This window comes from Oryzias melastigma, linkage group LG3 (genome assembly GCF_002922805.2).
Source record: "Oryzias melastigma strain HK-1 linkage group LG3, ASM292280v2, whole genome shotgun sequence".
NCBI classification, from domain to species: domain Eukaryota; kingdom Metazoa; phylum Chordata; class Actinopteri; order Beloniformes; family Adrianichthyidae; genus Oryzias; species Oryzias melastigma.
In genome coordinates this window covers 29297335-29310017 of record NC_050514.1, presented here as the reverse complement: position 1 = coordinate 29310017, position 12683 = coordinate 29297335, and the positions used below count along the sequence as shown (strand labels likewise).

Here is a 12683-nt window from a genome sequence, read left to right as displayed (position 1 = left end):
TGCTGCAACACATTTGCTGCACTGAGATAACAGTAAATCTGTTTCCCTGTTAGCATGCAAACTTTTGGGAATTTGAGAAGCAACATTTTTTGGGGGGGAAGCATAAAATCAATGAAACTCATGCTAGGTTAGTGTTTTTTTCTCTTCTGTTCTTCAGAAAACAAAACCACAAAGAGGAAACCAGATTCTTATTCTGTTATAGTTATTATACGTTTCATTTCTTGTAGAGGGAAATTGGATCTGTTCTGACATGTGACGGGATTGATGCCTTTTGGAAACCCACAGCTGCATCTGTGTGGACAGGAGTCAGTTAAACAGAGGAGGTGTGCGGGCAGCAGCAGCTGGTGTGTTGGCTCTAAAAAACAACAAGACAGGGAAAAAGCGAAAAACACACAAAGCCACACCTTTAATTTGATTTGGCCCTCTGCTTTTTTGCATTATTTGATCAGCAGCTTCACTAAGCCTGGAGGATGATCTACCTGCATGCGACAGGCGAGAATTAAAAGCTTGTTCAAGCATCAGCTTGTGTTAGGATCAGAAACCTTCCTCGCTTTTCTCCGTGCTCAATCTGCCTAACATCTCATATTGCCACAAGGAAAAAAAATAAAAAATTAGACGTTAAATCCACCCATTACGGCTCGTGTGTTGAGCCGAACGGCTGCTGTCATCTGTGGCAGCAAAGCGTTGGTGTCTCTGAAGTAAATATGGGGGGAACTCTGATAGAAAACAGCGATTATCAGAAGTTCAGGTTCCTCTGCCCTTTTCCACATCTATTGTGCGGAAATGACAAGCCGTGTGGAGTCTACCCCCCTCCCACACGTTCACACAAAAACTCCCCAGACTCCTGCAGCACAACATAAGAGAATAAACCCTCACAGCCTCTGTAGTCCGGTGTAGAGCTCCATATCCACGTCCCTCAGTGTCTCCAATCCCGTCCAGTTCTCTATGTGTCTGCAAAGGGGGCAGAGAGAGGAGAGTAAATGAGACATCCCTGTTCATCGGAGGAGAAAGCAAAAACCAGCAGCAGCAGACGCGATAGGAGAAAAACTCTTTTCCCAACTTCCAAGTTGCAAATTAACTGGCTGTGTGTAGTCAAAAGTTTCAGAATCCATATTCATTTAAACTGCAATTACTGGAACAGCTCTGACAGAGCGCTCTTTGCTGCCCTCTGATAGATTTAATTGCCAAGTAGCAGCTTCTGAGGCTTAATCTACGGAAGAGGGAAGTGTCAGAGGGACAGGGCATATAAACACAGCAGATGACTTCACTTGTGTTATTTCTGTCCGACTCCAAGAGACAAATGAGGAAGTCTGCGTCTCTACGAAGGTTTTGTGAAAGAGATCATTTGACAGCCGTGAAAATGAACATTCAAAGGGTAAATTATAGCTAATATTGATTTGTTTTTCTTGTGAAAAGAAAATATTATGCACTCTTTAGAGTGTACGTCAAACTCGGAATCAGTTCTATCAACATCCAAAACTCGTTTTTGTGATACAACTTGAACTCAATGTAGAGCTTTATTTTGGGAATGCACATGGATTCCCCAAACATTTATCACTATAACGACTTACGATTCAAGCCTGAATGGTTATCGAACAGCTTGAATTTTATGATAGCAGCACGAATCATCATCAGGCAATAGGTGTTGGCAAACCTTGTGCTTCTGTGCATCTTTTGGGTCATTTGCATCTGTTGGACAATTATGAAACATCATTTGAGGCTTCTTTTACGGCAGGCCTGTACTTTGGGAGGCATCACCTGAAATTTCTGCTTGAGGACCAACAGATCTGGCTCTGCAGAAATCTCAGCATGGACTCCTGATACAGCAGGCTTGCCATTTTTTTTGTTTTTTTTGTTTTTCTAAAATCCAATGGATGAGAGCGGGTTACAGATTAGAAAACAAGACAAACACTGGTTAAGGATATTTTCAAATAAATTCGTTTTTCTGCCTCATTTCTGTCCTGAGAATGGACCATTTCAATAGAAATGTGAGCTGAGACAGACGAAATGAACCTCTAAATGACAAACAAAATATGGCCTCAGGAACAACTTTGTGGCATATTGTTGTAATTCCACTATAAAGGGTTAAATATCTTGATTTAAAGAAATATAACATTTATTTTTAGACTGTTCTTCTCTCAAAAAGTCCATCTATCTTCTTCCACTCATCTGGGACCGGGTTACAGGGGCAACAGTCTAAGCAAAGATGCCCAGACTTCCTTGTCATCGGCCACACCCTCCAGCTCCTCTGCGGGGACACTGAGACGTTCCCAGACCAGTTGAGAGACTTAGTCTCTCCAGCGTGTCCTGGGTCTTCCCTGTGGCTTCCGCCCATTGGGACAAACCTGGAACACCTCTCCAGGGAGGTGTCCAGGATGCGTCCGGACCAGATGCCCAAGCCACCTCAACTGGCTCACCTCAATGGGGAGCAGTAGTTCAATTCCGAGCTCTCTCCGGATGACTGAGCTTCTCACCCTATCACTAAGGGAGCATCCAGCCACTCTACAGAAAAAGCTTATGTTGGCCGCTTAAATTCAAGATCTCGTTCTTTCAGTCATGACCCAGAGCTCATGACCATAGATGAGTACTAGAATGAAGATTGCCCAATAAATTGAGAGCTTTGCTTTCTGGCTCAACTCTCATCTCACCACAACGGACCGGTGCAGTGTCCACATAACGACGGACGTTGCACCAATCTGTTGATCTAACGCTCCGATCTTACCTCAATCGTGAACAAGACCCTAAGATACTTCAGCTCCTCTATCTGAGGCAGGAGCACTCCACCCACTGAGAGAGGGCAAACTACCTTTCAAGGTCAAGAACCATGACCTCAGACTTAGCGGTGGTAAGTCTAATACCGCCCCAATGCATGCTGAAAGTCCTGGCTCGATGAAGCCAACAGGACAACATCATCTGCAAAGGGTAGAGAGGAAATCCTGTGGTCCCCAAACCAGATCCTTCTCCAACCTTCTCCAAATCCACAAACTGGACTGGATGAGCGAACTCCCACGAACCACGGACCAGGATGGAAACTGCACTGTTGTTCTTGGATCTGAGGTTCGACCATCGTCTGAACTTCCTCTCCAGTACAGCACAGACTTTCCCATGGAGGCTGACGAGTGGGATTCCTCGGTAGCTGGAAGACCCCCTCCAGCCCCCCTTCTTAAAAAGGGGAACCACCACTCCTGTCTGCCAGTTTTGTCGTAAAAGCTATGTATCCATATTAGCTTCTTTTCAAGTTTTTTAAAATAATAAATTGTGTCTTTTTTACAAAGAAAAAAATGTACATTTAATAATGCATATTGACTTTAGTGACATCTGGTGGCATAAACTAAAAACTGCAAGAAACTAAACCTCTACATTTTTTTACAAAATGAGTTGATTTTCTTATAATTGTGAGCGGAAAAACACAATTTCACTGCAATATCTGATGTAAATGTATTCCCCAAAAATAATTTAATTTATTTTCTTTTTTGGTTTTCTCGCCTAAAACATGGAAATAACCAGTTGAAACAATCAAGCACTTGGAAAATAGATTATGAGATGTTATGAACATTTATTTTTTTTAATAAGAAGAACTTGAACCATTGAATGTAAACTTTTTAACCACTTCAACTATTATTTTGGAAGCTAATATTATAAGTAAATCTTGAACTTATTGATGCCATGTATGAAACTGTTTGTTGATTGGGGTTTAAACCCGTCATAACCAGCACTAACAGTACACAGAATGGCTGTTCCGTTCAAATATCAAAATGTGTTTTTCTTTCACACCAGTATTGGACTTTTTTCCTGGAAGACACGTAGAAAAGCTTAAAAGACGCTGATTCACTAATGCTAATGAATGCGTGTCTCGTTTGAGCAGGAGTCTGGCTAAAAAGAAAATGACAGCAGCAGTCAAGATTTCCTAGAAACCAGGGAGCAGTTTCTCAAAACAAAACAGCAGATACAGAAGCTTCACTTCAATACAACCCAAGCAATAAAGTGTTTTTCACAATCTGACAAATTATTTCCAATAAAGAAAAAAAAAAAAAAACTCAGTCTTATTTGGATTTCTGTGCTCAATACATTTCTAATGAAATTTAATTAAAAGATACTGTCACTACACGTTACAAATATTTACCTGACAATACACAAACATTCAAGTGAGGAAGTGTTGGCTCAGCCACACTTTTTTTAAGAGTGACATATGGATGATTTTAATTATGTAAAATCATTTAAAGTTTGTTTCTCATAACAAGCAAAAAAAAAGAAAACTTTCACTTAATCACCCTGAATTGATACAGCACACAAGCAGCACTGCTGGAAACAGCTAAAATGTACCGTTAACTTGCATAACTGCGCATGAGTCAAAAATCGTGTCTTCAGTCAGAATTGAGTCTGAAAGATCTCCGACTCCTCAGGAAGGTGTCAAGGTTTCTTCCACTTTGTGACTCACAGAAAGTAAATTAGAGTTCGTGCTGGTTTTGGAGACACCTATTACATTTGTAAAAGAATTTCTGTCTTGAATATTTTTTCTTAAATCCAGCAACAAAAAAGCTCATAACGTCTTGGGAAAATAAATCAAGACGGTTTGGAAAGCTCTTCACATGTTGCTGTTAGTTTGTGGCCAACAATTGCAGCCTTTTTTTATAAGGTCTGAGTTGTTTCATGGTGCAGATGTGATATCCAGGTACAAAAACAGCAACCAAAGAATACGTTGTTTATATTTGTAAAAATCAGAGCAACCCAGTAGAACTTCTGTACTCCCTTCACTCCTCATCAGCCTCACAAATCTCACCTGGTCTGAGCTGCTTTAATTCCTCTGCTCCGTTCTGCCAATTTGCTGCTCACGTTCAAGCCTCGCATTTTCATGTCTCGTTGCCGACCTTTGCTCTGCCTCTGGATTGTTTGACTTCTATTTACAGATCTGGATTGCCCCTTTGGATTACCCTTTTGGATTTATTTCTACGAATTTGCCAACAACCACAAAACATTGGGTTTTATCAAGAGCAGAGATGGCCCCTATGGGGCTGCATTCCTGCTTTTCTTCCAGCAGCCATGCTCTAATTGGCCGAACACACCTGATCCAGGTAATCAGCAGTGAGGAGGTCAAGGAAATCTGTAAAATATCCAAACGCACTGACCCTTGAGGTCTGGAACTGCCCACTGCAATCAGGATAAATCTCGTTTTTACTGTTACACCTCTTGCATTCCCCAGTATTTTAGAAGGATCTCAGCTCACCTCTCCTCTGCCTGTCATTATCCCTCAGATTCACCTGCCTGCAGTGGCTCCTCACCTGCCCATTTTCCCACCACAGAAACATTGTGAGTCTTTTGCACAGCTCTGCATCTCCGATCTTTCATTATTCCCCTCCATTTATTATTTTTGTCTCCTCCAGTGCTCAACCCTGAGCCTCACTCCTGATTTCACTGTCTCCTCGTCTGCTGAGCTGAGCTTCCCTAATAGACTCTAAAACTACTCCCGAGTCTCTGCCTTCTTTGGGACGTCCGTCTATAATCTCCTTAAAGTCTCAGTCTTCCTAGTAGTCTTTAAATCATAAATACGTAGATTTTTGCCAACATTTTAAAAATATTGTCATTTTCTAGGACATAGTTTCTGAAGCACAGCAGGAGTTCATTTGAAATTTGCCTCTAAGTTGTGGGTGGTGTGGAGCAACCCCGCCCCTCTTCCTTATTCCAGTTGATGAGAGCTCCCTGTTTAAGAACTCTCCATACAGCTGACAGCCTCTCACAACCTCCAACTTCACATTATTGATGCAACAAAAACGGCGAGCAATACTGGAGTTATCAAGTCGTACAGTTTTAAGCCAGAAGTTAGCTCAGACGAGGAAAACAATAACATACATGGATCTTGTTGGAGAGGGAGCTTGTAGCCCGCCCATTTTATTTTCTAGTTCACAGACACTTTTTTTTTTTTTTTTTTACCAAATTTTATTGTCCTCTCACTGATTCCCTCTTCATGCAGCTTTCATTTTCTTGATACATGTCCTCCATCATCAAAAAATACCTCTAAAAAAAAGTTTAATACACAAGGCTAAAACTTTGTGAAGTCAGCTAAATAAACTATATTATTAATTGCATTTGTTGTTTCATTTTTATTCATATTATAATTGTGCAGTTCTAAAATAAAATCTATTTTTTTACATACTTACATTTGAGTTATTGCAGCCAAATAAAAACTCTAGGACTAAAGCTACATTCACAAACACAACTGCCACCACGCAATGAGGAGGTATCGGCAGAATTTTTAAACAACATGCCTCCTAGGTAAGCACAATCTTCTGTCTTAATATTCTTCTCAGCATCAACCGCGATTCGTCAATACACAGGTCTCTGAGTCGCTGTGTTGCAATCAACGTCATGTTTAGTTTTGTGCATCATCAATGGCGTCTCCTCATTTGGACCCATGGAGTCTGGGATCGCCAGATTGACGTCTGGTCATCACCGGGTCCCCGGTCCATGTCAACAGCCCTCATCGAGTGTCAATGCTTCTACCGCACAATTTCTAACAATCGGACGGTGGCACGGGGGCAACGCATTCTAACTCCCAACTCATCATATATGGAAGTATCGTTCGGGCCCCCTTCTCTTCACTTAATAACGTTTTGGCTGTCCCAAACCCGTCGTTTTTCGATGTGCTGGCTGTTCCCATTAAATCAGGGGTCCCCAGCCTCCGGGTTTCTCACCTCAAGTTGCAGTCTGGTACCGGTACAGGGACACAGACCTACCCTAACCCTTTACCAGTTATGTGTCCGTTACTGCATGTGGTATCACAACCCTAGGGTTTGGGACCCCTGATTTAATGGGAACAGTCAGCATGTCAAAAAACAAACAGTCAGCACGCCCAAAAAAAAAAACAACGAGTTGGGGACCCCAAAACGTCAAAAAATAATGCAGATGTGGCCCAAACCATACGTCCAGTTATGACGAGTCAGGAGTGAGAATATGTAGGCTATGGGTGGCCAGAGGGTGGCAGCCTGAAATTGGCTGAAGTCATCCGACAATTTTAGGAACCTTAGCCTCCTATCAGTCAGTTACTGCACTGCTGCCGTCCTGCCATCTGCCTGTCACTGGACTGCCACCACCAGACCTCCATATGTCCCCGGGCAGCCGCTGACTGATGTCAAAAAATTGTCCGGTCGCCGTAAAATTTGTACTTTTCCTTATAACCTCTGTGGCCACCGCACAGAATGTAAAAATGCAACTGCCATCTCCTGCTTCAAATGCTGCCACGTGGCCACCTGCCTGTTTTTGATAAAAAAACTTGCATTTAGGTCGCCGCGCTGTGGCATTTTGTGACATGTGACTGTAGTCTAAAACTGAGTCATGGCTTATGTTAGTGTGTGTTTATCAGCATTTAAAGTAAAAACTTACAGTTTAAGCAGCATGTGACTAATAAAAATGAATGTGAACAATGGTTAAAGGGAAAATCCAACAACAAAAGAGACTACAGGAACCAAAGCCAGACGTCTGGTGTTACATAAGAGTGCCCAGAGAGCAGACAGTCACATGGAAAAGGCGCTAATAGCTGACCGTTGATGGCAAATGTAATAAAGTGGTGTGGCAGCTGGAAGTGCCTCACACCAACAGAGTCACCCTGCTGCCGCTGAGATCAGCGCTGCACTGGGGCAGCTGTTTCTGGGGGCAGGGAGCTGAGTCATTAATGAGACCTGCAAGCTGAGAAGTCCGATACCCGAGAGACTCGAGGCCGGCCAGACTCACAGGAAGGGGAGTCCGCACTCCGGGCTGTCATGTGCTCCCAGCCCAGGATTTTCCCACTCTGGTCACTTAACCACACTCTTTAATTCAGAACATGATCTGTGTTTCTGCAGAGAGAAACATGTTTATCTCTCTAGCATTAATAGGATTTATAATTGCATTTGTTGGTGTTTCATAAACATTTGTTGACTATTGTTTACTTTTCTCTTTGTGTTTTCTCCACTTCTTTTCCCTTGTTTTCTTCCCTAGCTACAGTGTATATTTTCACATTTAACACAAGTGTAAAGCCCCTATTTAGTAGGACTGGGTATCGATAATAATTTTCAGAAATTATTCGATTTGATTCACAACAGCCTGGATTATTCGATTCAGATTGTTATTCAATTATTTCGATCCTCTCAATTTAATTCGATTCAATAAAATTTTGAGTTTACACATTTAGAAACATTTGTTTAAAATACATTATTGATCTACTATATGTTTTGAATATATTACTATTAATCTGATATATTGTTAGATGGTTTCTCTAAAGGAGAAGTTCTAACAAAAATGTTCAGATCATTAACATTGTAAACATTGTTTCCCCAAAAGAGTTAGGAAAATTTATACTTGTGAGTTTATAAAGATGTTAGTCGGCATTGTATGTTTACGTAGACTTAGCGCTAGCATTAGCCGTCCTATAGGAATTCCATTAAACATTAGCATCAAGCTAGCGGACTTTAGCTTGCAAAATCGATCTATATTTTTAGTAATTGATTATGGATCTATTGAGCTTAGATAATGTCAAATCAATTAATCAATTTTATCAACCCAGCCCTAATTTTTAGTAATATTTCAAAGTATTAAATGTTTACAATTTTAACAAATTAAATTATAGTAGGGTTTTTGAATGTAAAATACTTGGCCATCACTGCATCAGTTGCATTATTCTGTTATTACGGTTGTAAAATTGTTTATTTCAAATAATTAAATCACAATTTGACCTTTTCTTCTGTAAAATTAATAATTGTGTTTGTAGCTGAACGAAATCCATATGTAGTCCTTTTTTTTAACAAAACAATAGTCCCAATTGCCACTCATGGATTTTCCAAAAATGAAAGATTAGGCTTTTTTGCTAAAATATCTGGGAGGCTCCTCGCTGCTAACTGTTAGATTGGTCATGTGATCCATTTAAAACCAACTCCAATGTGTTCAATTTGGAAAACTTATCTAATGTAAAGCAAACATAAAGAAATATTTTGCTAGACTTTAAGCTACAGCATCTTGTAAAGTTTTAAGCGGAAGGAGACATGTCATAATAAAGGGAATGATAATGTAATCTTAACATTGGTAATATTTAGTTTGACCTCCTCTTTGCTTCGATTGTAGTTGCAGGGACTTGTTTTTATAGAACTTCAAGGTCTTCTGACACAATCTATTAAAAAATAATCTGTAAAATCTGGTATTTTTTGGCTCCATAAGTCTTTAGATATCCAATAAGATTTGAGGTTGAGGTCAGACACAACTTTATAGAGAAGTTCACGACCATCGCTGCTCCTTGGAAGTGGTTCCTGCAAAGCTGTGAGGTCTGTTTGGACTAGTCGTCACTTTGTCACTGCTGCAAAGTCTCACACTGGGCTTCATCCATCAGTGCAAACACTATTCTATGTCCCATCTGTGGTTTTGGCTTTGTTTCCTCTCCTTGGAGGAAGTTGATGAGGGGTGGTCTTACTGAGAAAGAATGATGCTTCAGTTTCATGTTCTTTCATCATGACTGAACTTCTGTTTCAAACTCATCCAACTTGTCCTCGTTCACATCTTTACACAGAAACACTGTACATTTCCAGAATGGTATTAAAGTTGATCTTGATATAATTTGTTAAAATTAAAATACAAACATTTGTAAAGATTTATGAGAACTAAGTCATAGAAGAAAGCAAACACGTTTAACAAGAAGTTGATTTTTTTCTCAATCTCAGTTTATAACAAGATCCCACTTAGTTTTTTTGTACTTAAAGCTGATTAAATATGAACACATACAATCATGTTTGGGTCAAAGTGGCAAAATTGTGAGAAAAGCGGTTAAAGGCAAAATTCTGACTGTAATTAATGCTAACACGCGCTGAAGTTTTAAAGATAGTCACTCCTTAATTGCAGTTTGCTACACTCTTTTTAGATAAAAACTTTTGCAAGTGAAGTCAATAACCAAGTTTTATCTGTTTTTCTGTTATTTTCTTTGTTTTGCAGTCTCTATTTTGTTTCTCCTTACATGGATAGGTAGCTAATAACCCACAGCTGTTTCTGTTACTATTTTTTCAGTCTACATAAAGTGCTTACAGTTAATTTAACCATTTTTGGTTTTTAATCTTGCTTGAGTTTGCTGTGTTAAAGTTAAAAATGGAGTTAAAGACCCATCAGTTGTCCCAGACCTGGGTGTCTAAGACATTTGTTCTTTCCCGTCACCTGTGGGAGCAGTGAGCCATTGTGGAAGACTATGTGGTGACCTAACCTCAATCCCATCCCTTAATACTGACTACTAAGCAGGGAGACATCTAAAAGTCTGGTATGACTCAACCAAAGGCTTGAACTTTCAATCTCCAAGACGAGGTTTTCCCATTAGGCCCTTGTTTGATAAATGATACAACTTTCTGCTTCCATACCCATTCATTCCCATTCGGGTTAGGGATGCTGGAGCCTATCTAGTGATTCTCAGGTTGTTGGCCTGTCCATCATGGGGTTTGATAAATTTTGAAATTATTGTCCTGCTCTTCAGCTCCCACAAACCACTCCAATAAAAAATATTTTTTGTGTTTTTAACATGTTCTTGTGGCATATTTCTCATAGTAGAGGACCTATATAAAATAAATTTTGTTTAAAAATTCTTCTCTAAGTATTTCTTTATTCAAATAGTGTTGGATCAGAAAACTGGATGCTAGAAAAAGCTCAGACTAATGACAAAGCCTCTTAAATGGGCGTGTCAATGTCTCCCCTCCCCCTCCAAGCACCCTGCCCCGTTCACTCTAAGGTGTGCCAGAAATGATGAGCCCTCAACAGTCGTGCTGTAGCGAATTGCAATTTTGACTCACCACTGTTAGACTATATTGATGCAATACTGTTGTTTCTGCGCTGCTAATGTTAGCTTGAGGCTGTGAGCTAGCACTCAGCAGAGCTCTCAGCAAAAAGGAGGGGGAGGGGTTGCTCTGTGTCAACAGTCCTGTGGATAGAGGATTATGGGAGAATCCCGGAAGACAGGAGAAAAGGGGGTAGACTGCACGTTGCATCGGTGAGAATTTCTTGTGTTCTGTATCTGGAATTATCTTAGCCAGATGATGTTTTATATGTTTTGAACAGACACCAAGAAAGCCTTATGTTTTGTTCTGTTTTGATAGGTGTCTTGAACAGTGAAATTTGAGAACGTTGCTTCTGTAGACTTCAGGGAAATGTGTCCATTTGGTAGGATTTCTTTATTTGAAATGGCACAATAGAAAAAAGTATTGTAAAGAAATGAACGAGGGAAATGACATTTTTGTTTTAATTTGTCCATTTAGGTGCCACTGTTGATTGTTCTTGTTCAATTTTTAGGTTTGATTGTTAATTTATTTTTCTGAAAAACTGCCAAACAGGGAAAATAAAGGATCAAACAAGAAATTCTTTGAAGCTTGTGTGTCATTAAATCTGGCCTAAAAAAAGAAAAAAAAAGCTTTTTGATTTTGGCTAAAAACCTTCATAGTCACGAATCGATTGTAAACAATTTTACAATAGAAAAAAATATGGTTGTATTGGGAGCTTAACATGACACAGAAATTTTACGGTCCTGATTGGTCAAGGAAGGTCCTCTATTTACGTTCAAGTCTTCTTTCCAATCTCTCAGTGCTCTGTTAATGCTTTATGTATATATATATATATATATATATATATATATATATATATATATATTATTCTTGAGATTAAAAGTACTTCCTGATTCTTTTTATTTATGCTTGTCATTTTCTAACTGATAATACTTTCTTCTGTGTAAATACCAACTGTAACACCTTTATTGTGGTATTGTATACATAAAAAATCCAGTGATCAGTAGTAAACAAGTGACTTTGGATTCTGTTTAGTTCAAGATATTGATGTGAGGATACTGGTATTTAAAGAAAGCTTATTTTTTGCAAATGTAATCTGTCACGTGAAACAAAAATGCACGCTTCATTATATAGCCCCACGTTATTCTTATCCCATCAACAAAGCAGACTAAAGCAAAGCAGCATCCTTCCCTGCAGACCGGATCCGTCCAGAACCCCCAGAACAGCAGCTGCATGCGGATTAGTCTTCTATGAAAAGGAAGATATGACTAACAAAGATGTTCTAAAGATACACAGCACTCAATCTCTGTCCTGTTATCCCCCGATCCTCTGAGGATGCTCTCAGAAAATGATCCTAAAATCAAATCAACGTAATTTGAAAAGTAAATTGGGAAGCTAATGTGTTACATTTCAGCCGCTCAAGTCAACACTCTCCTCCTGACTCACAAAGAGTGAGACACAACAATGATTAAATTGTTTGTCGAAATGAATTTTCCACAGAAGCAGAATGAGAATCCGAATAAAAAGTCAACTTGATTTAGAACAGAGTGATCAGAAAGGCTCTTCCTGTTTGTTTTAAGTGTATTTTTCATTTCAGGATTACGTGCTCCGAATTAATCATCTGTTTCATAAACAACACACAAAAAATCATACTGTCAGAACAAACTGTTCGAGCAAATAAACCAACTTGCTCTCTAATATAGAAGCCTTTGAAATGAGATCCAGCTTCCATCTGCTTCAGAAAATGGCTTCCAACAAAGTACAATCTGAACTCAGTGGCGGGGTGGTTCAGCGCTCAAGGAGAACACCCTGGAACCAAACAGTAACAGATTCCATCTCAGCAACAGCCATCTGTTGTGTTGAAGTGGCCCTCGGCTACACACTGAACCCCTACCTGCTATCTTGTACTGA

At 39.7% G+C, this 12683-nt stretch overlaps 1 protein-coding gene across 6 annotated transcripts in view; it reads right to left on the bottom strand.

Moving 5' to 3' along the window:
• The window catches only part of ntrk3b (neurotrophic tyrosine kinase, receptor, type 3b), a 280707-nt gene that overhangs the window by 214641 nt on the left and 53383 nt on the right, over positions 1-12683 (bottom strand). For 5 of the 6 annotated variants that reach the window (XM_024295435.2, XM_024295438.2, XM_024295436.2 and 2 more), the window contains exon 2: positions 877-951. In XM_024295435.2, coding sequence (XP_024151203.1) covers positions 877-951 — 75 coding nt within the window. Of the gene's footprint in view, positions 1-876; positions 952-4780; positions 5042-12683 lie in introns of those variants that run through there. The other variant, XM_024295440.2, reaches the window with a different exon arrangement.